This window comes from Oscarella lobularis, chromosome 5, assembly GCF_947507565.1.
Source record: "Oscarella lobularis chromosome 5, ooOscLobu1.1, whole genome shotgun sequence".
Classification (NCBI taxonomy): Eukaryota; Metazoa; Porifera; class Homoscleromorpha; order Homosclerophorida; family Oscarellidae; genus Oscarella; species Oscarella lobularis.
Genome location: NC_089179.1, coordinates 1,327,396 through 1,349,457, shown reverse-complemented (window position 1 = coordinate 1,349,457; position 22,062 = coordinate 1,327,396). Strand labels below are relative to the sequence as shown.

The window sequence follows — 22,062 nt, the reverse complement described above, 5'->3', positions numbered from 1 at the left end:
TGAGTAACGTCACAACTCACGAGGATCGAAATGGAGAACGCTTATTTCCTTCTCGTAATCGTCGCTCTTCTCGGCCTCTTCGTTCCCGGCGTGGCGGCATTTGATGCTGGCGACGCGATCGCGCTCGTTCTGGGTCTCGTTATCGGTATCCTTGGCATATTCGCCTGCATAGGCTATTATGCTCGAAAGAAAGCGGCAGCGTAAACGAAACCAAGCAAAGAGGGGCTATATTTTTGTATAGTCCATGCACAATGATGGACGAGACGCTAATACTTACCTCGCTCTCTTTTTTGATTTGTAATACCGTCAGTGTCTGTGTTGCTGTTTTTGTTCGCTCTCATGCGCGCAATATATTGTTTTCTTATATGAGACCATCTCCACAGTTCCGTCTACCCGTCTGTGTCTTGTGATCTAGCGCGAAAAACACTTTTTCCGGTTTGCGCCATCGAAATTGAGTTCGATTTGATGTAAGAAAAAAGCAGCTATTCACTTTTTCTGTGGTCTATCTAGATAAAATAATGAATTAGACCACTCCTAAGCCGAAGATACAGCGTTCAGTAGGCACAGTACTGTACATATGTATATCCGGGTTTCGGGCTACTTGCACTCGCAATTGAATCGCTCCTGCAGAATCGTCCTTTACTGCTAGCGGCCTTAGGAGCCGCCGGAGCGATTGCCTACTATGTAACGTATGGATCTCCCTTTCCGGCTCTGTCTCTGGGTAGGCTACTTCGTGCAAAATTGTGGCGTCGCCTCGAACTTACACCATGTATGCTTTCACTTACTAGAGACGTACCACCGAGGCATAGCAAATCTTGGTACCACGTGCTACGTTAATGCTTTATTTCAGGTAAGAAAGATAAATATACGCGTTGATATGCTGCACCTTACTGTGCGTTCAGGCATTTGCTTCGTGTAAATGTGTTATTCCTTGGCTTGAAAAACTGGCCGATAATTCAGATATTTGCAACAAAGAAACTGTAGTGTCTTTGAATGATCTCATCTCAGGTATAGTAGTCCGATGATCCCTGCTAATTGAATCTAAAAAATTCATCAGAGCTTCACGTGTCGAAGAATCGTTATGACACGGATGTTAGTCCTACACGTGTGCTTGTGGCTCTCAAAAACGTTGGTTACGTCGTTCCGATACTTGAAGAGCAGGTTAATTGCTCATGTAGTATTTACATAACACACAGTGAAGCTTTTGCTAAGGATTCGTACGAGTTTTTCCAAGTCATAATGTCAGCACTTATTCAAAAGGTACTGTGAAAGAGGAAAAATCTAAAATGTAACTGATTGAATATAGAAGGAGGAGACTGCTGTGTCTCTTCTGACAAACGTGAGTTGTACTCGTCACGTTCAAGCTCTTACTTTGTCCTCTTAGACTGTAACCGTAACTGGGGATCAGTTAGCGTCTGTACTTGGCAGAGGTATCCAGTTGGTTGTAGGTTGCGTTCTTCTAGCACCAATCAGCTCTGCTAACCGTTTTTAGGATCTCTGTCTTACATGTCTAGGAGCAGTTCATCTACTAGCAACCCGTTCAGTGGTCTACTAGCAAACTGCATGCAAGCAGTGGCAGATTCGAAAACGGTAAGCACACTATGATAAAAAGCATCGATCATTGGCGTGTTAATATACAGCATTTTAGTTTCCAGTCATGTTTGAATCGTTTAATAGTATATCATTGAGCCTGCCGAGAAGCACAGTTAGTTGCGAGATTAGCGTGTTTACTATCTAGTCCTCCGTTTGTATAGGGAAAGCTGCTTCACCTACATGCATGTTTAGAAGAATACACGAAGACTGAAATTGTCCAGTATTCTGTAGGTGGCACTCGAAGATAAATCAATACCTGACTTGTAACTTAATGTCAAAATACAGGAAGACGGGAAGTGCAAAAGAAAAAAGCGTCTATGTTTTGCCCGAGTAAGAAATACTAATATACAGGTGACTCCCTTAGAACAGCGTTACTTCACAGTTGCCGGAATGCCTATGTTTTCACGTGAAAAGAACGATTTGGACTAATGACGGCATTCCCCTGAAAGACGACACGTTTATTTCCTTCCCAATGACACTTGACATGAGCCCCTACTCGGACAACTACTTCAATAAAAGCATGCAAGAGTAAGCCGGAAGAAACGAAGTCTAGAAAGTCCAGGTCAATAAAGCACCATTATTTAGTTTCTTCTCGGGAAGAAGCTACAGTCTGAAAGCCGTCATAAGTCACCTTGGTGGCGTGCACAGCGGACACTTCATCACCTATCGCAAGCTCGACGACTCTCGGTGGCTCTATGCTTCTGACACGCAAGTTCGTACGACCACCGAACAAGAAGTAAAAGCCTGCTCGGCCTACATGCTTTTTTATGAAAAAACACAAACGAATAAGACAGCCCAAGTGAGCACGATTTAGAAATTATAACTAGTTAGTCTTATCTAAAGCACGTAGTTGCAACCTGAAGTCATTCGTAGTCTAATCTAGTCTAGGACATTTGCTTTGGGGTTCATCGTCGCTCGTCTCCTTCATCGCATGTCTCTGCGTCCATTCTCTCGCCTTGCGAGTAAAGGCGCCCTTATCGGTTTTATATTGACGCGCTATATCGAACATGAGTCCGTCATCGGGATTGGGATCAGACATGAGAAGGAATATAGAAGAGAGGAGACCGGCTATGTTGACGGCCGGCTTCCAGGCGCCGTTTGGCGGCATTTTGAGCAGGTCCAAGCATATTCGACCGGCGTCGTCGATGTTGGGATGATAGATGGGTGTTGTGAAGCGAATTCGCGGCGGTTCGAACGGATAGCGATCGGGAATGGCGATGTGAAGTGTGAAAACGCCTTTTTCGTACGGAGTAGAAGGGGGGCCGATGATTTCTAGGACATACAAAAGATTTTTGCCGTGGTTTAGACGTAGCTGAGCTCTAATCGGACTCGCTGTGAGCGTGTTGAGCGAGTCTTCGTTCAACCAACACGAAACGTTGGGCGGCGGCGATTCGGAGAGAGATTTTAGCTCTCGCTTGAGCCTTGTATGACACTGCATAAACTACTGAAGCGTTGGTGCTTTCAGTAAACGGCAATTTTGTTGATTTCGTTCCAGGGAGTTATCGCGCGCTACTGCGCCTTCGCGATCTCGTGTGCGCACGCTCGGCAGCCAACGAAGAATAGAAGCACGCCGATAGAATCCGTCGTTTTCACGCCAATCCTCTTGCCAATCATCGCAAAACCGAAATGGAGAATTCGAAGAAGCCGCACAGCTCGCGCAATTACCTTCTCCCAGGCGGCGTGTCGCGATACAGCCGCTCCGTGATGTACCGAAAGAAGGCGTTGTACAAGAAGAAGAAAATCACCGTAGCGAAGAAAGAAGTGAAGCAGGAGCGCTTTAAAGAGAAGCCCGTGCGCGGAGACAAGAACGGAGGAAAGCGAATCGTTCCCCTGATACGAAGAGTAAGCCGACGAATCCTCTCGCGCCCTTCTTCCCCTCCTCGACGCGCGCACGTCATTCTAGTCTCGCTATTATCCAACGGAAGACGTGCGAAGGCCGCGAAAGACACGAAAGATTCCTAAAACGGCGAAACTGCGCCAGTCCATCACACCGGGCACGATTCTCATAATATTGTCGGGACACCAGCGTGGAAAGGTCGAATCGATCATTTTTTTATTTTTTTATTTTCAATTTTTTTCTGCAGAGGGTTGTTTTTTTGAAGCAATTGCCATCGGGGCTTCTCTTAGTCACTGGTCCGCTACAGAAGTCTGATTTTTGAGAGTTGGGGGTTATGTTTCGCTTAGGTCCGTACAAAGTGAATGGCTGTCCATTGCGTCGCGTCGATCAAGCCTACGTTATTGCCACGAAGATGACCGTCGATCTGAAAGGAGTCAAAATACCGGCCGAACTCACGGACGACTTTTTCAAGAGGGAGAAGAGAAGGAAGAAGAAGAAGGATGAAGATATGTTTGAGCAGAACGAAGAAGACGTACGTCTTTAAGAAGATAAGATGCACACGGTTGCTCTTTGAATATTAGAAAAGAGCAACCGTGTCTGGCTGGGATGATCTAAGCTTAGGACACCTTCTGATTTATTCGTTGATGATTCAAGTGTTCTGAGCCGCTACCTTGCTTGCAAACGTCTTCTCTCATCTGTTTTGTCTCTCTAATTCTCCTCTCTTTTTTTTTCTTCTAGGCTCACAAGCCCAAGCCATCGCTCGTTGAGAACCAGAAGACCGTCGATGCGCAAGTCATTGAAGCCATCAAGAAAGTTCCGCAATTGCGATCCTATCTGCGTTGCCAGTTTGGCCTATCAAAGGGACAGTATCCTCATCGAATGGAATTCTAGTTCCTTACTGAATGAATAAAGCTTCCTACTTTCCAAACCTGTCATGAAAACGTAGATAGACTTCATTCGTAGTAGAGCTAGTATTAGGCATAGGTCCGTTCGTTCTAGTGCCATGCAGTTGCCATTGATTCCATCTACTAGAAACTTCGACTTGCCTCCTTCAGCGGGGCTATGAAGAGAGCCTTTGCTGTTTGCCTCATCAAGTCTTCCATGTTTGTTGCACACATTGAATCAATCTTCTTTTTTCTGTTGAGCATGACGAAATCAGAAAGGAGGTCTCCAGTTTTCGGTCCCTGGTTAAACTAGAATAGCTGCGGGGTGAATGGGTGCACCAAATAGTACCCTGAGTGCAATGCTTGCTTTCCTTGCGTGGTGGCTTAAGGTCGGTGCAATTGGTTGGCTACTTCTACGTGCTTCTATTGGACTAGGAGAAATCGGTTGATTTGCGTCCGAGTGTATTCGATGCGGGCTGGCATTGTGGCTGTTCTCATGCTTGAGCTTATACAGAATCTAAACAATGTGAAAAGGAGCAAATATGTGATACTTTTGTCTTTCGTACCTGTGATAGTTCGTCTTTTAGGCATTTGAAGCGATGTAGGTTGTCTTCTATAGCACTCAGGACCAGAAAGTAGTTCTCCAATTTTTTAGAAGAGAGATTTTTGTGAAATTGCTAAATAGTCAGGTTCAATTGGTAAGTGGATAGTCTATTTGTGAGTACAGATATTTCGAATGGCGTCTGAGACACTTTTGGCAGTTCAGCTACCTGATTTTCCGTGGCTTTAACTGAACAGGACGTTAGAATAGACGCAGCCACTTCGTAGACATGTATCATACCGTTTTCTGTGTCTGAAGACTGTTGTTCAGTGCCTTGCTTCTGCTGTTGGGCCACTGAAGCTTCCTAACGTTTTAATTGTGATGTAAACCAGCCAGGTACAACCGTTTCATTACCAGATTGGTCACAACGACGGCCACTATTAAATTTGCAAACACAAATGCTCCAATTGTGATGAAAATTGTGAAGTAAATGGCTGCTGTTACATATTGTCCTTTAGCCTAAATGGAGCTTGCTACTGGCAGTAACATTTCTATCATATGATTAACTCGGAGTTTTTCAAATATGACCATCCATCCGTCTTGAGTAACGCAGATAAATAATGTAAACATAGCTGTGTCCATCAATAAAAATACGTTTCTTCTAGTAATCCTGCATCTAACCTTGAGGCAACTCTCCGAAGTTTTCATAGCTGTATTCTCCAAAAAATGAAACGCCAACAATGGCGAAAATAAACATGACAATGACCAGTAACAGTAATATGTTAGCCATATCTACTCAACAACTTTTGTGTCGTATCCTGACTTGCAAAGACTGCTGTACCTGACACTGATTGGAGAACAGTTTGAACGACTAGCTGCAGGCCAGGGAGGACGTTGATCCTAATGTGTTATATGACTCATTTTTTCTCACGTATGCTCTTACCCGCGCAGAAGCCTAAGTGATCTCATGACTTTGATTGCTCGAAAGAATTTCGCATCAGTAATAAATGTGAAAGCTACGTACAGAAGTTGGATAATTAACTGGTGGCACAAAGACTTTGTTACCCGGAATCAGAACGGATACGAAGACGACAAAGAAGTCAAAAACATTCCAGCCAGACTTCCAGAAGAGGAGAAAGTTTGAATACCACTTGAGCGCTATTTCAACGACGGCTATGCTCAAGAGAAACTCATCCAGTACAGTAAATAACGTGCTGTGCTTTTCTGCCTGAAGACACGCCATGTTGGCGTTTTTAGTGAGTCAGAAGCGAAAGCGGCTTATCTAGTACCAGTTCGACGTTAGTTTCCACTCCAATAATGACAGCGTTGAAAAATATTGACAGCAGAACGACTGCTCGAAATTGCCAGCTATTGACCATTTTCCCAACGTTTTTCCGACTGAGGATTTGGCGCCATTGTAGCCTTTCGCGAACTACTTCAGTTTGTGAAAGCTACACAACTTCAATCAAGAATGTGGGAGAATATCTCTTATTACAAGTACGGGCGAGTCTTTTTCCTCTGTTTGCGAAGGTCTCTCATTTGATTTCAAGAAAGGAAACCTAGAGAAGTGGGCCTTCCTAATTCAATCCCGTCTTGAACTTACTCACCTGTCCATGAATGAATTTAGATATGTCCGGGTTTCAATGTGCTTTACATCAGAGGACTGAGAGAGATATCAATGTACAGGCTCTTTGCAGTGATATTGCAACACAATAACGGAACAAAACAGTTGCAACCGTTCAATTATGCACTGTTCAGCAGACTGTTTACTGTTCATTCACTCACTCTCTGACATCTCATTGTACCCCAGCCGTGCCAAATATTCATCATGCTCTTTGTTGATTCAACAGCCTTTTTCCGCGCCAGGAGGCCAAGCAATATTGCTCTTCAGATATGAATGAAAAAACGTAGCAAGAATGGCAAGGGATTAGTCTTTTATTGTCTATTACTAAGAAGTGACCACAAGAATATTACAGCCAAAACGCGACGGGAATGCAGACGCTGTCTGCATTCACATGTGAGAAAATATCACTCTCTTTTAATTAGGAAATACCCAAAATCAATATTCTAGATCTGTATTTCAGACAAACCTATTTTGGTCACATCGCGAATAGCCCAACTAACACTATAGTGCTGCAGAAGCTGTTCAAGCAACTCCCTCTCATCTAAGAATTCCAATCTTTCGATTCGTTGCACGTCCTCTTGTGGAAGAGTGCCGTAGACCTCAAGCATGTCCACAGAGCGCGATTCCTCCCAGCCGCACTCTACGAAGACCTCTCGTTGTTTTTCCAAATCGGTACAGTCGTCAGCGCCCAAAAACGCCGCCCTTCTCATTCTCAAATTCTCCACCATGACGCGTCCAAACCGATCGCAAACGTTCACCGGTCCATAATTAATGAAAATCGAAGTGACGGAGAAATATTGCCCGGCCCATGCAATCAAGCGTCTCGATCGCGCCGGTTCGAGATAGACGAGCACGCACTCGGCTAAAATCAACGTCGGAAGCTCTCTCGATATCTCGAGAGAGGCGACGACTTTCTCCAACGTCTCCACGTCCGTTATATCGACGCCCACCAAGTGATAGCCGCTGCTGTGCAATCCTAGAGCGTCGACGCTCACGGAACCGCGCAGTACGCTCCCGAGATTGGCTTTCGATTGGCAGTAGGCCTGCTTGCGACGTGCGACGCTTGGAACGTCGATTTCCACGTAGAGACGCGGCTCGCGTTCGTTGGCGCACAAGCGCCAATAGAGCGTGTCGAATCCGGCTCCCAGTGAGATGATCTGAGCCTCTGCGCGTCCTGCGCGCGATAGGAAGCGGAGAACGAGCGTTTCGATTGCTTTGATTCGCGCGTAGTAGCCGCGACTGATTTCTGGAGACTTTCGTTGGGCTGGTCTGCTGAGAGATGCGATGAACGGATCGTCCCAGTAGCCTTTGTCGACGGCAAAGCGCTTGCATGCCGTCGCATCTTCGTTTGTGGCTGCGACTCCATCCGCCATGTTCGTTGGGCCCGGATTGGCGCGACTGCACGACGTGCACGACGTGCACGTGGACCCGTTCGATTATGAGCGATTCTGGCTCGTAGTCAGTAGCCTAAACGAATGCTTTGTGAGTTCGCCAACGTTCGATTAGTTAGAGATTCTCCGATAGAGAGCCGGAAGGACACCCTGCATTGAATTTTGCTGACCAAGCATCTACGAACGTCACTGCACGTATTTGTTCGCTTTTTCGCGTCCAAGTAGCGACCCAACGATTCTAGAATGGCATAGAATTTACTTCGTGACCTATTTCGTGCTTTTCCTCGTCGTAGAACGCGTTTCGAAGCGTATTCAACCGTATTGCGTATCTTCTTGCATCAGACAATGATGTCATACAATTATGTCATTTTCTGTTAGCTCCTCCTTCGTTCACCATTTCTTCGCGTATAGAAACCGAATCGCGACGAAATTTCCTTTGAAACGATAGTAGAATCCAATTTTCAGTCGATTCGCATTGGTTTCTAGTTCGAAACGACGCGCATTGTCGTGCTGTAAAGCTGCGGCACAAATCAGGCCCCGCCTCTCCGAGTATAAATAGCCAGCTCGTACATCAACAATCAGAGTTCTCAGAGCTAGGATAGAAGGGAGCAGGTAACTCTCCCCAAGGTGTGACCATTATAGCCCGGTGGCTGGTCAATTTCCTCACTTGACAAGGGCATGGATTGCCTTCCTAGCAATGACGAGAGCAAGGCATTCTGATATCGGATAAACCTCCATAGCACCGTCTTCTGTGTGGTTTGATATCGGGTGTCGAGTTTTTTTACTTTTTAAAAAGGTTCTCCAAGTCAAAAGAACGCGTTTTTTGCCTTCTGGCGGTCAAACAACGCGTTTTTGAACTTGTAGCAGCCACGTGGCCAAGTAAGGGGGCCCCACTTTTCTAATCTACCGTCCTGCCGCGATCTTGAGCCGGCCCCTCTCTTAAAATCCATTGCGTCCACCGTTAAAACTTGAAGGAACTGAAACCAATAAGACTATACGTACAAGCCTCGATCAATTTTAGTCCTATTCGTATTGTCGCTACCAACTCAAACAATTTAGTGGAGCATCATCTGTTACTGGAGACATGCTGGAGACAACAAAGCAAATTGAAAAAAATTTACATCTACTATGTAATTAGAGAATTCTTGGTACCCTGCGCGTCATCAGAGCGCGCGTTATTTTCCGTGAGTCATTCCGCTACTCCATCGTTGTCCACCACAATTTCTGTCTTTCGGATGAGTTCGAGAGCTCTTCTAAACATCAAGGTGACGTCAGACACCGTCTGACCTTGGTAAGAGCTGCTCTGCACATGGGAGAAGCGTTGCGACGGCTTTGTCATGCAAGGTGCTGGGTGGGGAAACGCCACCTCGAACTTGCCACGAAAAAGCACGCCGATCGGATCGACTTCAAAGTGAAATGGCTCCCGTTTCAGCTCAATCCGCATATGCGAGAAGAAGGCCGACTTCTCGAGGATCACTACAGAGAAAAGTTCGGCGAACGCGGCGCCGCTATGGCGAGAAATCCGGGCGAAACGCGCTTCGCCAAAGCGGGAGCTCCATTGGTAAGAATGCTACCGTGATTGTTGCAGTCATCGGTTCACTGCTTGGTCTCCTTTTCTAGGGTTTGAAGTTCGACGGAGTGAAGAAGACGGTCAATACGAAGAGATCCCACATTCTTTTGGAATGGGCCGCGGGAAAAGGGCTTGATAAGCAAAATTCATTGGCCGAAGTTCTTTTCAGGTCCTATGAAGGTTTTTTTTTCAATTTACAGCACCCTTCTCATTTCTAGTGCATTTTATTAGCTGTACCATGAGTCCCTCCCAATGTAGAACTAAAAGGCGTATTTTGCCTTGCATCGTATGCTTGGGTCTAGGTATCATTTTGCTGAAGGAAAAGACGTGAACGATGCTGGCGTTCTCGTTGACGCTGCCAAAGAGGTTGAACTCGACGGCAGCGAGGCTCGTGCCGCTCTGGAAGACAGGGACATCATCGGAAAGGTGGATGCAATGCTAATGGCATCCACGAACGTTAAACGTATGAAAGGAGGACGAGAGAGACTCGATGAAGGGGGGAACAGCTTTGATTTATAGGAATCAGTGGTGTGCCCCATTTCCAGATTAGCACGCCAAACAGTCGAACCTTTGAATTATCAGGAGCTCAACCACCTGATGTCTTTTCCAGCGTTTTTGAAGGTCTTCTCAGTTCGGAAAACCCCAGTGGACAGCTATAGCGCTTGGCGTCCCTCATTTGCTGTTGGTGTTTATGTATTCTGAGAAACGTCCACACTAATGACAACTTAATGGCGAAAGATCCTCTAAGGGTCCGCTTTTGAGTTTGATTAAAGTTTGTGCGGTGTTTCTAAATGCGATCGAGACTTAACCACTCTCTTGTTTTCACGTTAGGTTATCTAATGGCAAAATCAGCTTTTCAATTTCTCAATCTGGTCACTAGTGACGATGCCGAGGCCCAGTAGCGCGGCTACTGCAGCATCCATCTTCGCTTCCTTCTTATTGTGTGCCAACGACTTTGGACGAAATTCAGAATCGCGAACATAGACCTTAGGAGAGAATGAACGACAAAGTCGCTATCTGTAAGGGAATCTACTTTGTATTGAAAATCTTTAGCGTGAGCAAGGCCTTCATCAACCGCCAATACAAATAGTGGTGGAGGCCATTGTCGTTGCGCACACGTGTCCATGAGAACCGAAACGGGATGTCGACCTGGTACAGAGAAAACAAAAATGACTAACGGTATGTTGGTTTCTACGCTTGCCTTCTAGTTGAATTGGTTTGCTTTTCTTCTTTGAGATCACCTCATCTTCAGATGACAAGCCTGGAGAGGACGAATGTACGGAATGATGATAACGGTAGTTTCACAGCTCTATACCTTTTCTGTCAAACTTGACTGCTACTTCCAAAGGGCAGATTGCTCCCTTGCCTGATTTACCCAGCGCCTGGCCTTCTCTCCAGCCCATTTTGTGCAGTATTCGCAAGCCGACACCACTCTTCACTGGCTGCAGAGACGAAAATTGATCCTAGAGAAAAGGCAAGTACAATTTATCTACCAAAAGTGTCTACCATATAGAGGCCTAGAGATTCTACTGCAAATTTATTAAAGAAACTGTGTGACTACTCTATTAATTTACAATCTCTACCTATTTACAGTGGCATGTACCTTCTTGGCCCAAGCCTGCCTTCCGCTCGCCAACTCTTCTGGAGTAAGCATTTGAGGCTGAACGCTCTTGGCATTAGTAGTAATGGAAGCAGATTTTTGAGCTTCCACCGTCTCCTTACTTTTTATTTTATCTAACTAAAATTAGACTTGAAAGCAGCCAATCCACCCTACGTCGCTCCCTTCCTACCTCTCTTTCTACCTCCGTCAAAGTTTGACGAGCAATGTAATCATACGGATCAAATTGAAGTCGACGCTGGGCAAGAAACCGTTTACTCACTAACTGATCAACAACAGACTTCTCTGCCATTGAAGAAACGTCATTAGCAGAAGTCGCAGACGACATCGACGACGACGCGGGATTGTCGCGATGCTCAACGCCGCACGAAACAGGAAACAGATCAGTCAAACTCGCCGCATCCATGCTCTGCACGTTGATGCGTCGTCGTATCTGCTCCAAAACGTCAACCGTGCTAGGAACGGGCGCCGGCGGAGCCGGACGATTGTCGCCGACGGCAAACGGATGACGCGTGGCAGCGTATACCATCGACGGGTTGTAGTACTGAGTCGCCAAGTCGCGTGCCGCCGTCACTTCTTTCTCGGCAATGCTTCGGCACATGGCCAGATAGTGTTTCAATTCGGCTGTTTTGTCTGATTGCTTGCCAGGCAGCGGCAAAGGAGAACGACTTCTTTGTCGTTGTTGTTGTCGTCGCCGATCTCTTTCCGGCGAGTGCGATCTGCGTCGATGACGTCGCTTTGACGACGCCGTCGATTCGACTTCTTTCCACGTTCCCAGCAAAAGAGTCGAATTATCGCGCGACTTCGAAGGCGGCGGCGGCGGCGGCGGCGGCGGCGGCGGCGGCGGCGGCGGAGGCGCTCGTCTCACCTTGGACGACGGTTTCAACTGTATGACAATTTTCCCGTTGCTCGGTCGTTCTTTCAGCTTATGCATATCGTCACCGTCGTGACAGAGACTATCACTAGCGTCCCCATCCAAAACTCTGCCTGTCACATCGCCGTCATTGTCACATTGAATCTTGGAAATGCCAGTGAACAGCGACTGCTCTTTTGTAAGAGGAAACGCCCCATCCGGCTCGGCGTCGGAAAATTCTAAGTCTTCGGGAATATTTTCCGGTCGCAGTTGACCCACTCTGTGACATGATGAAAATTCACTGGCATCGTCACAATCAATCGTTCTCGAGTCCTGCTCAGATGCAGTGCCACGGTCGCGATGGTGATGGTGGTGATGACGATGACGATGACGATGATGATGGTGTCTTCGTTCTCTCTCATCCGTGTGAGATTTTTTGCGTTTGTGTCTGTGATGACTGTGAGATCGAGACGATCGATCTCGACAATTGTCAATAGTTTCTTGGCAACTTCTCTTTGTACTTGGCTGGCGATTAGGCGAGAAATCCGACATCATCCGATCGAACGAGGTGACCAGCGCGTGCGCTAGAGGCGACAGGAAGCCGTCTCAAAACGCGTACTGCAGTACCATGGAAAGGTTACTTCGAAGCGAGCTGAGAACTCAAAAATTGAAGCACATATCGAACGCATCGGGCGGCTGTATAAACGATGCCGCCAGCTATGATACAGACTTCGGAAAAGTCTTCATCAAGTTCAACGCCAAGAGTGAAGTAGGCGAGAAATGACTACAAACTGCAGAAATCATCCTATTTCAAAGGCCAAACGAATGTTTGAGGGTGAATTCGAAAGCCTACTAGCAATAGAGAGTACGAATACAGTGAGAGTTCCGTCGCCTAAGAAGGTGAGATTTTTTTGTCTCGGTACCTGAGTACCGAGACATAGTTTTCGGGAGAGAACAGTTGGCCAGTCCCTTGTAATTTTCCTGTAATTTATTAAATGTGAGAACATTTGGCCATTTCCTTGTAATTTCACTGTAATTTATTACAGGAGAGAGCAGTTGGCCAGTCCCTTGTAATTTTCCTGTAATTTATTACAGGTGAGAATATTTGGCCATTTCCTTGTAATTTCACTGCAGGAGAGAACAGTTGGCCAGTCCCTTGTAATTTTCCAGTATTGTATTACAGAAAAGAACAGTTGGCCAGTCCCTTGTAATTTCACTGTAATTTATTACAGGAGAGAACAGTTGGCCAGTCCCTTGTAATTTTCTGTAATTTATTACAGGTGAGAATATTTGGCCAGTCCCTTGTAATTTCACTGTAATTTATTACAGGAGAGAGCAGTTGGCCAGTCTCTTGTAATATTCTTGTAATTTATTACAGGTGAGAATATTTGGCTATTTCCTTGTAATTTCACTGTAATTTATTACAGCATAGAACAGTTGGCCAGTCCCTTGTAATTTTCCTGTATTGTATTACAGAAAAGAACAGTTGGCCAGTCCCTTGTAATTTCCTGTAATTTATTACAGGAGAGAACAGTTGGCCAGTCCCTTGTAATTTCCTGTAATTTATTACAGGAGAGAACAGTTGGCCAGTCCCTTGTAATTTCCTGTAATTTATTACAGGAGAGAACAGTTGGCCAGTCCCTTGTAATTTCACTGTAATTTATTACAGGAGAGAACATTTGGCCAGTGCTTTGTAATTTTTCTGTAATTTATTACAGGTGAGAACCGTTGGCCAGTCCTTTGTTTGTAATTTCACTGTAATTTATTACAGGAGAGAACAGTTGGCCAGTCCCTTGTATTTTTCTGTAATTTATTACAGGAGAGAACAGTTGGCCAGTCCCTTGTAATTTCACTGTAATTTATTACAGGAGAGAACAGCTTGTCAGTCCCTTGTAATTTCCTGTAATTTATTACAGGAGAGAACAGTTGGCCAGTCCCTTGTAATTTCACTGTAATTTATTACAGGAGAGAACAGTTGGCCAGTCTCTTGTAATTTCACTGTAATTTATTACAGGAGAGAACAGTTGGCCATTCCCTTGTAATTTTCCTGTAATTTGTTACAGGAAAGAACAATTGGCCAGTCCCTTGTATTTTTCCTGTAATTTATTACAGGAGAGAGCTGTTGGCCAGTCCCTTGTAATTTTCCTGTAATTTATTACAGGTGAGAATATTTGGCAATTTTCTTGTAATTTCACTGTAATTTATTACAGCATAGAACAGTTGCCCAGTCCCTTGTAATTTTCCTGTATTGTATTAGAAAAAAGAACAGTTGGCCAGTCCCTTGTAATTTCACTGTAATTTATTACAGGAGAGAACATTTGGCCAGTGCTTTGTAATTTTTCTGTAATTTATTACAGGAGAGAACAGTTGGCCAGTCCCTTGCAATTTCACTGTAATTTATTACAGGAGAGAACAGTTGGCCAGTCCCTTGTAATTTTCTGTAATTTATTACAGGAGAAAACAGTTGGCCAGTCCCTTGTAATTTCCTGTAATCTATTACAGAAGAGAACAGTTGGCCAGTCCCTTGTAATTTCACTGTAATTTATTACAGCATAGAAAAGTTGGCCAGTCCCTTGTAATTTTCTTGTATTGTATTACAGAAAAGAACAGTTGGCCAGTCCCTTGTAATTTCACTGTAATTTATTACAGGGGAGAACATTTGGCCAGTTCTTTGTAATTTTTCTGTAATTTATTACAGGAGAGAACAGTTGGCCAGTCCCTTGTAATTTCCTGTAATTTATTAAAGGAGAGAGCAGTTGGCCAGTCCCTTGTAATTTCCTGTAATCTATTACAGGAGAGAGCAGTTGGCCAGTCCCTTGTAATTTGCCTGTAATTTATTACAGGTGAGAATATTTGGCCATTTCCTTGTAATTTCACTGTAATTTATTACAGCATAGAACAGTTGGCCAGTCCCTTGTAATTTTCCTGTATTGTGTTACAGAAAAGAACAGTTGGCCAGTTCCTTGTAATTTCACTGTAATTTATTACAGGAGAGATCATTTGGCCAGTCCTTTGTAATTTTTCTGTAATTTATTACAGGAGAGAACAGTTGGCCAGTCCCTTGTAATTTCCTGTAATTTATTAGAGGAGAGAACAGTTGGCCAGTTCCTTGTAATTTCACTGTAATTTATTACAGGTGAGAACATTTGGCCATTTCCTTGTAATTTCACTGTAATTTATTACAGCATAGAACAGTTGGCCAGTCCCTTGTAATTTTCCTGTATTGTATTACAGAAAAGAACAGTTGGCCAGTCCCTTGTAATTTCCTGTAATTTATTACAGGAGAGAACAGTTGGCCAGTCCCTTGTAATTTCCTGTAATTTATTACAGGAGAGAACAGTTGGCCAGTCCCTTGTAATTTCCTGTAATTTATTACAGGAGAGAACAGTTGGCCAGTCCCTTGTAATTTCACTGTAATTTATTACAGGAGAGAACATTTGGCCAGTGCTTTGTAATTTTTCTGTAATTTATTACAGGTGAGAACCGTTGGCCAGTCCTTTGTTTGTAATTTCACTGTAATTTATTACAGGAGAGAACAGTTGGCCAGTCCCTTGTATTTTTCTGTAATTTATTACAGGAGAGAACAGTTGGCCAGTCCCTTGTAATTTCACTGTAATTTATTACAGGAGAGAACAGCTTGTCAGTCCCTTGTAATTTCCTGTAATTTATTACAGGAGAGAACAGTTGGCCAGTTCCTTGTAATTTTCCTGTAATTTATTACAGGAAAGAACAATTGGCCAGTCCCTTGTAATTTTTCTGTCATTTATTATAGGAGAAAACAGTTGGCCAGTCCCTTGTAATTTCACTGTAATTTATTACACTAGAGAACAGTTGGCCAGTCCCTTGTAATTTTCCTGTAATTTATTACATGTGAGAACATTTGGCCATTTCCTTGTAATTTCACTGTAATTTATTACAGGAGATAGGCCAGCCCCTTGTAATTTCACTGTAATTTATTACAGGAGAGAACAGTTGGCCAGTCCCTTGTATTTTTCTGTAATTTATTACAGGAGAGAACAGTTGGCCAGTCCCTTGTAATTTCACTGTAATTTATTACAGCATAGAACAGTTGGCCAGTCCCTTGTAATTTTCCTGTATTGTTTTACAGAAAAGAACAGTTGGCCAGTCCCTTGTAATTTCACTGTAATTTATTACAGGGGAGAACATTTGGCCAGTCCCTTGTAATTTCCTGTAGTTTATTACAGGAGAGAACAGTTGGCCAGTCCCTTGTAATTTTTTTGTATTGTATTAGAGAAAAGAACAGTTGGCCAGTTCCTTGTAGTTTCACTGTAATTTATAACAGGAGAGAACATTTGGCCAGTCCTTTGTAATTTTTCTGTAATTTATTACAGGAGAGAACAGTTGGCCAGTCCCTTGTAATTTCACTATAATTTATTACAGGAGAGAACATTTGGCCAGCCCTTTGTAATTTTTCTGTAATTTATTACAGGAGAGAACAGTTTGCCAGTCCCTTGTAATTTTCATTAATTTATTACAGGAGAGAACAGTTGGCCAGTCGCTTGTAATTTCCTGTAATTTATTACAGGAGAGAACATTATGCCAGTCCCTTGTAATTTCACTGTAATTTATTACACTAGAGAGCAGTTGGCCAGTCTTTTGTAATTTTCCTGTAATTTATTACGGGAGAGAACAGTTGGCGAGTCCCTTGTAATTTTCCTGTAATTTTTTACAGGTGAGAACATTTGGCCATTTCCTTGTAATTTCACGTTAATTTATTACAGGAGAGAACAGTTGGCCAGTCCCTTGTAAGTTTCCTGTATTGTATTACAGAAAAGAACAGTTGGCTAGTCCCTTGTAATTTCACTGTAATTTATTACAGGAGAGAACATTTAGCCAGTCTTTTGTAATTTTTCTGTAATTTATTACAGGAGAGAACAGTTGGCCAGTCCCTTGTAATTTCCTGTAATTTATTACAGGAGAGAACAGTTGGCCAGTCCCTTGTAATTTCCTGTAATTTATTACAGGAGAGAACAGTTGGCCATTCCCTTGTAATTTTTCTGTAATTTATTACAGGAGAGAACATTTGGCTATTTCCTTGTAATTTCACTGTAATTTATTATATGGGAGAACAGTTGGCCGGTCCCTTGTAATTTCACTGTATTTATTACAGGAGAGAGCAGTTGGCCAGTCCCTTGTAATTTTCCTGTAATTTATTACAGGTGAGAACATTCTGTCATTTTCTTTTAATTTCACTGTAATTTATTACTGGAGAGAGCAGTTGGCCAGTCCCTTGTAATTTTCCTGTAATTTATTACAGGTGAGAACATTTGGCTGTTTCCTTGTAATTTCACTGTAATTTATTAGAGGAGAGAACAGGGTGCCAGTCCCTTGTAGTTTTCCTGTATTGTATTACAGAAAAGAACAGTTGGCCAGTCTCTTGTAATTTCACTGTAATTTATTACAGGAGAGAACATTTGGCCAGTTCTTTGTAATTTTTCTGTAATTTATTCCTTGAGAGAACAGTTGGCCAGTTCCTTTAAATTTCACTGTAATTTATTACACTAGTGAACAGTTGGCCAGTCCCTTGTAATTTTCCTGTAATTTATTTCAGGTTAGAACATTTGGCCATTCCATTGTAATTTCACTGTAATTTATTACAGGAGAGAACAGTTGGCCAGTCTCTTGTAATTTTCTGTAATTTATTACAGGAGAGAACAGTTGGCCAGTCCCTTGTAATTTTCCTGTAATTTATTACATGTGAGAACATTTGGCCATTTCCTTGTAATTTCACTGTAATTTATTACAGGAGAGAGCAGTTGGCCAGTTCCTTGTAATTATTCTGTATGATTGAGGAAGAGAAGAATACTTGCTCATCGATGATAGTATTCATCATCATCACCATCAAGTACCCTTCTCTTTTTTCCTTCACGTTGCACTCTGCTTTATATTTTACTGTTACACCTGCAATTTCATGCAATACAAACCGAGACATTTTTCCAAACTAAAACTTTTTCATGATAATGTATATGAGCCTAAAACGTTTAAATGTTGACTTGTAGGTCATTGTTCAATCCGATGGCAGCGCAGCAATTGTTATGGAGCACTTCAACCTGAGACCGTGTCGTCGACACCAGGCGGAGTTTGGTGCAAAAATAGCTGAGTACGGTTTTGCTTATTTGCTTCAATAATTGGCAATGCAAGTTGTGATTTTAGTCTGCATCTGCACAATAGTCTTTTGCTGAAAAGAAAACGTCTAAATGATGTTCGCGTCGGTTCTTCTGTGGACACTGAAAATGGTGTGAGGCAATTTGGGTTTGACTGCGCCACTTGTTGCGGATTTTTGCCGCAAAAGAATGAATGGGCAGACGATTGGGAGGTAAGGCTATAATAATTCAATGCGACGAGTCATCCTGAGGACTCGTTTTTTGGTAGAAATTCTTTCTCAGAAATCGTCTTTCCTATCAAGTGGATCTTATAGAACAGGAGGTGAGCATAATCTACGTTGGGGCTCGAAGATAAGACGTACAGTGCTTGCCTCTTTTATATGCGCATATGCAGTATGGTGATTGGGAAGTACGGGAACTGTGGCCTCTCGTTCAGCAAAAGATTCCCAAGCTGTTTGTTGGCTTGGATATTCAGCCAGCTCTTTTACACGGAGATCTGTGGAGAGGTAACATAGGCGAAACAGACAAAGAACCAGGTACGGGGGTGTAGTATGGCTAAATTTTGAATTGAACGGTCACGTTGTTTCCTTTACAGTTACCTTTGATCCTGCATCATTCTATGGACATTCTGAGTTTGAATTGGCTATTGGTAAAATTTTTCACGGATTTGACGATGCATTCTATGACGCCTATCACGCAAAAATTCCCAAAGCAAAAGGCTATGAGGAACGTCTGCTGGCATACGAACTATTTCACTATCTAAATCATTGGTACGCCGGCAAAAATCAATTGCAGTATGAAAATAGCGTTTCTTAGGAATCATTTTGGAATCGGATACAGACAATCGTGCGTATCAATAATGCAAAAATTAATTCAGTAACCCTTAGCGCGCGTTACGTTCACGCAGTTCCGCTGCACAGGAAAAACAACCCCGCGCAGGGGAACGAATCGCGCCTCTATTTCGTTCGTTTGCAGCCGTACAGCGTACGTTTCCGGTTCCGAATACAAATCGCCGACAACAAGGACGATGGAGGAAATCTCCTCAGCGTCACCTCAGGTACGCGCCGAAGCGAGAAGAGAACGCCGCTGCACGCGCCCTCGTTGTTCCGAATCATTCGTTTTCGCACGTTGTAGTTGAAACGGAAGCTGGAGAGCGACGACGAGCTGCCGCCGCTCGGCAAATCAGCGCGATTCGATTCGAACCAGGAGGTAAAGTCGACTCGAGACCGAGGCGTTATTTCGCCTCTTTCGCTAGAACACCGACATGACGGCGGCGGCGACAGAGGAAGTACAGCAGCTTATCGGGAGACGACACGACGCTGACGTAAGAGAGGAATTAGATTTTCTCCCTTTTACTAAGAATGCTCTCTTGGGGATAGGAGACCAAGGCGATTATCGAGCGGGAGTACGACGGTGAGAAGGAAGGGCCGGGCTTCTCTCTATGCGTAATAAAACTGGTGTGTTGCCGTAGAAGTGACGATGGGTCCTACAGGCAGTGGTGAACACTCCGAGTTTATGAAGGAACTTCAAAGTCGAGCTGAAGTGAGAGAGTACAAACATGCGAGTTTTTTTCTTATCATGGGACGTTCAGATTGTCAATAGCGGGGCCGTTCAGAACGAAGGCAATAAGGAGAGGCTGCTTGGTCAATTGGGCAGCGACAAGTTGAAGAGGGATGGTGTCGATGACGAAGAGGTAGGCGTTCGCACCTCGTTGGGCATCGTTGGCGTCTGTAGGCTAAAGAAAGGAAGCGCGGTTTTCTTTGTTTCTTTGTGCGTATGATACTGGTGTCTGATTCTGTTGATTATTGTGGTAGGCTGCTGCTTTGGCTATCATTAGAGGAACGTTGACAGGCGACGAGGTAAGGCGACTATTTTGGTACTGTACTCGTTTGAGACTGTGTTTTTAAGGATATGAGCGTTTTGAGTGGTGGTGCCGTGGGAAACGGCAAATCTGACGCGATGTACGAAGCGACGGGTATACCGAAAGGAATGAAATTCGAAATCAACGTTCGAGACGACAGGGAGTCGAGTCAGCCGGACGGAGAAGGCGAACTGGACTTTGACGTTGTTGTAAGTCAGAATGATGAGGTGGTACAGAGACCAAGCGAATAATGCATTTCTGTATGTAGATATCAGAAAATCCGAAGCTCAACCTCGACGCATTCAAAGCAAAGTCGTCTCTCGCCCACAAAGGAGCGATGGCTCATCGACGACTGCCGACGCGCGGACAAGCGACAGCGACGGTTCGTTTGACACAGCCAGTGGAAGTGAAAGAAGAAAAGAGTAAAGATAATGCGGAGTTCTAAGCCGTTCCTCTTTAGTTAATCTGTTGTATCCAGATGCTGACGATACGACGACTGCTCCTTATAAGCCGGGAATGAGTACAGCAGAGAAAGTGCGGGCGACTCTCGCCTCTAAAGACACCAGCACTAAAACCACCACCACTGCATCAAATCAAGATATCATTGAGGCTCAGCGACGCGCGCTGAAACAATCCTATCGACCGGATGCCGGCTTTGCTGTTGAATCAAGTCAAGACGAAGAGCTGCAACAGAGACAACGTTTGTCGTCGTCGTCGTCGTCGTCGTCGTCGAAACGACGAGAATCGACGCCGTCGTCGTCGTCCGGCGGCGACGACGAGGACAAGTCGTATCGACCGACGCTGGCCAAACTGGCGGCACTCGAACGACGACCGCGAAGCAAGTCGAGCGTCGAGTTCGATCTCGCGAAAGTGAAGCTGAAGAGAAGAGACACTTACGGCAGCGGCGGCGTGGAGGAAGCGATGGAAACCGGAGGCGGCGAGAAAAGTTCGCAGGGAAAAGCGCGCAAGACGGGCGATCCGCCGCCGGGATCGGAACTCGCAAACGTTGTTCAACGTATTCGTTCCGTTTCGTCGTCTCATTTGAAAGCAGCGGCGGAACTGGCGACGAAAGAAACCACCGTAGACGAGTCGTCGTCGCCGTCGTCGTCGTCATCGTCGTTCTTTTCGAGATCTCGCCTTCGATCTAGCAGCGGCGAGACGGATGAGACAGTGAGAAAGAAGAGCAGTCTCGATCGATACACAGGCGGTCCTAAAACAGTATCGTCGGTTTCTAAGAAAGAAGATGCTAAAGCTAACGACGGCGAGAAGTCGCCTCGCGCCGTTCGGCGACCATTTGAAAGAAAGACGAGCGGAATTTCGACGGCGAATATTTTGAAGCCGTCTGCGCTGCCGCCGCCGTCGGCCCAAGTCGATGCTGTGCCTGGGTGGAAGAAAGCTTTGCTAGAGAGACGGAAGGTGAGTGGCGGCCCCGGCGCTGCGAGGCGCGTTTCTACGCCGCCGCAATCTGCCGATGAAGTGCCTGCTTGGAAGCGAGATTTGATGAAGCGAAAGAAGGAAGGGGAAGCGAAAAGAAGCGTGTCGTCGGTAAGTTCAAAGAGGAGGGGGTCTTAAGAGCGCGACAATAGGGGCGGTTTAATTAAAGGACGTGGTGGAGGAGGCCAATGACGGTCGCAAAGAGCCGGGGTGGATAGGGGAAGCAGGTAGGATGATGAAGGAGAGTGCTAGCTTGAGCAAGCTGGTTAATCGCATTGCACGCGTATCTGTGAGCGAGGAGGAAGACAAAACCGTGCCCAGTTTTCTCAAGGAGTTTCAGGCTAGGCAGAAGAAATCCTCAAGGGCGGAACGACGTGAGTGGCTCAGTAACCCCCGCGAAAAATCCAATTTTGTGCTTGCTTGTTCACTGATATAGATCCAGGAGCAATTGAACCAGAGTGGATGAGACGATTGAACAGACAGAAGTCTCCTCAAGGTAAGGATGAGCTGGTAGTACAGTCACTGTGATGGAGATAGCGCGTTTTGCAGCTGAAGAGGTCTAAAATGCGTGAAAAACTGCTACTACTGTATGTTTTGAAAGATTTCGAGACTGATTTTGCATTTTGCATTTTTGCGGAATTGACATAGATGAATCTTCTTGTATTCTGTATTGTGCATTTTAGTTTTTGTTTGTGATCATGTCGAGGACAGAAACTAACTTTGTTTCTAGG

General features: G+C 44.7%; 9 protein-coding genes across 9 annotated transcripts; 5 read left to right on the top strand and 4 right to left on the bottom strand.

The window, feature by feature from the left end:
- Positions 1 to 30: 30 nt before the first annotated feature.
- Positions 31 to 2,491, top strand: LOC136187335 (ubiquitin carboxyl-terminal hydrolase 30-like). Its single transcript, XM_065974914.1, has 15 exons — positions 31 to 200; positions 384 to 435; positions 562 to 721; positions 789 to 850; positions 903 to 1,008; positions 1,058 to 1,161; positions 1,213 to 1,260; positions 1,307 to 1,339; positions 1,385 to 1,430; positions 1,493 to 1,590; positions 1,649 to 1,705; positions 1,755 to 1,820; positions 1,879 to 1,923; positions 1,976 to 2,121; positions 2,179 to 2,491. The coding sequence occupies exons 1-15, from the start codon at positions 31 to 33 to the stop codon at positions 2,405 to 2,407; spliced, it is 1,422 nt and encodes a 473-aa protein (XP_065830986.1). The 3' UTR covers positions 2,408 to 2,491.
- LOC136187866 (ubiquitin-conjugating enzyme E2 T-like) lies at positions 2,324 to 3,091 on the bottom strand. Its single transcript, XM_065975585.1, has 2 exons — positions 2,923 to 3,091; positions 2,324 to 2,865 (listed from the first exon to the last, which is right to left on the bottom strand). Exons 1-2 carry the CDS (start codon positions 3,029 to 3,031, stop codon positions 2,468 to 2,470), a joined length of 507 nt encoding a protein of 168 aa, XP_065831657.1. The 5' UTR covers positions 3,032 to 3,091; the 3' UTR covers positions 2,324 to 2,467.
- Positions 3,092 to 3,133: 42 nt separating this feature from the next.
- On the top strand, positions 3,134 to 4,358 carry LOC136187839 (large ribosomal subunit protein eL6-like). The gene is made up of 5 exons (XM_065975554.1): positions 3,134 to 3,435; positions 3,497 to 3,628; positions 3,678 to 3,726; positions 3,778 to 3,962; positions 4,169 to 4,358. The coding sequence occupies exons 1-5, from the start codon at positions 3,220 to 3,222 to the stop codon at positions 4,319 to 4,321; spliced, it is 735 nt and encodes a 244-aa protein (XP_065831626.1). The 5' UTR covers positions 3,134 to 3,219; the 3' UTR covers positions 4,322 to 4,358.
- A 45-nt stretch (positions 4,359 to 4,403) lies between these two features.
- Positions 4,404 to 6,473, bottom strand: LOC136187838 (cation channel sperm-associated protein 4-like). Its single transcript, XM_065975553.1, has 14 exons — positions 6,463 to 6,473; positions 6,357 to 6,414; positions 6,145 to 6,306; positions 5,921 to 6,083; positions 5,799 to 5,871; positions 5,697 to 5,755; positions 5,537 to 5,647; positions 5,423 to 5,487; positions 5,270 to 5,374; positions 5,156 to 5,219; positions 5,040 to 5,104; positions 4,881 to 4,991; positions 4,664 to 4,831; positions 4,404 to 4,614 (listed from the first exon to the last, which is right to left on the bottom strand). Exons 1-14 carry the CDS (start codon positions 6,468 to 6,470, stop codon positions 4,459 to 4,461), a joined length of 1,368 nt encoding a protein of 455 aa, XP_065831625.1. The 5' UTR covers positions 6,471 to 6,473; the 3' UTR covers positions 4,404 to 4,458.
- A 308-nt stretch (positions 6,474 to 6,781) lies between these two features.
- LOC136187578 (leucine carboxyl methyltransferase 1-like) lies at positions 6,782 to 8,255 on the bottom strand. Its single transcript, XM_065975205.1, has one exon. It carries the CDS (start codon positions 7,850 to 7,852, stop codon positions 6,923 to 6,925), a length of 930 nt encoding a protein of 309 aa, XP_065831277.1. The 5' UTR covers positions 7,853 to 8,255; the 3' UTR covers positions 6,782 to 6,922.
- A 730-nt stretch (positions 8,256 to 8,985) lies between these two features.
- Positions 8,986 to 10,251, top strand: LOC136187576 (uncharacterized protein YwbO-like). Its single transcript, XM_065975202.1, is given in 5 exon segments — positions 8,986 to 9,161; positions 9,215 to 9,431; positions 9,491 to 9,609; positions 9,743 to 9,903; positions 9,960 to 10,251. Coding segments are annotated over 5 exon segments (693 nt in total). The 5' UTR covers positions 8,986 to 9,105; the 3' UTR covers positions 10,100 to 10,251.
- LOC136187569 (uncharacterized) lies at positions 10,238 to 12,494 on the bottom strand. Its single transcript, XM_065975195.1, has 6 exons — positions 11,231 to 12,494; positions 11,044 to 11,178; positions 10,756 to 10,903; positions 10,642 to 10,701; positions 10,474 to 10,589; positions 10,238 to 10,426 (listed from the first exon to the last, which is right to left on the bottom strand). Exons 1-6 carry the CDS (start codon positions 12,464 to 12,466, stop codon positions 10,289 to 10,291), a joined length of 1,833 nt encoding a protein of 610 aa, XP_065831267.1. The 5' UTR covers positions 12,467 to 12,494; the 3' UTR covers positions 10,238 to 10,288.
- On the top strand, positions 11,901 to 18,996 carry LOC136187574 (ketosamine-3-kinase-like). The gene is made up of 8 exons (XM_065975199.1): positions 11,901 to 12,680; positions 12,728 to 12,811; positions 17,932 to 18,032; positions 18,086 to 18,248; positions 18,305 to 18,358; positions 18,431 to 18,572; positions 18,632 to 18,806; positions 18,853 to 18,996. The coding sequence occupies exons 1-8, from the start codon at positions 12,540 to 12,542 to the stop codon at positions 18,914 to 18,916; spliced, it is 924 nt and encodes a 307-aa protein (XP_065831271.1). The 5' UTR covers positions 11,901 to 12,539; the 3' UTR covers positions 18,917 to 18,996.
- Positions 18,932 to 22,045, top strand: LOC136187567 (micronuclear linker histone polyprotein-like). Its single transcript, XM_065975193.1, has 14 exons — positions 18,932 to 19,093; positions 19,171 to 19,245; positions 19,292 to 19,360; positions 19,416 to 19,449; positions 19,508 to 19,578; positions 19,628 to 19,729; positions 19,851 to 19,895; positions 19,945 to 20,106; positions 20,166 to 20,319; positions 20,376 to 21,067; positions 21,134 to 21,442; positions 21,501 to 21,705; positions 21,768 to 21,827; positions 21,881 to 22,045. Exons 1-14 carry the CDS (start codon positions 19,064 to 19,066, stop codon positions 21,892 to 21,894), a joined length of 2,022 nt encoding a protein of 673 aa, XP_065831265.1. The 5' UTR covers positions 18,932 to 19,063; the 3' UTR covers positions 21,895 to 22,045.
- The last annotated feature ends 17 nt before the right edge of the window (positions 22,046 to 22,062 follow it).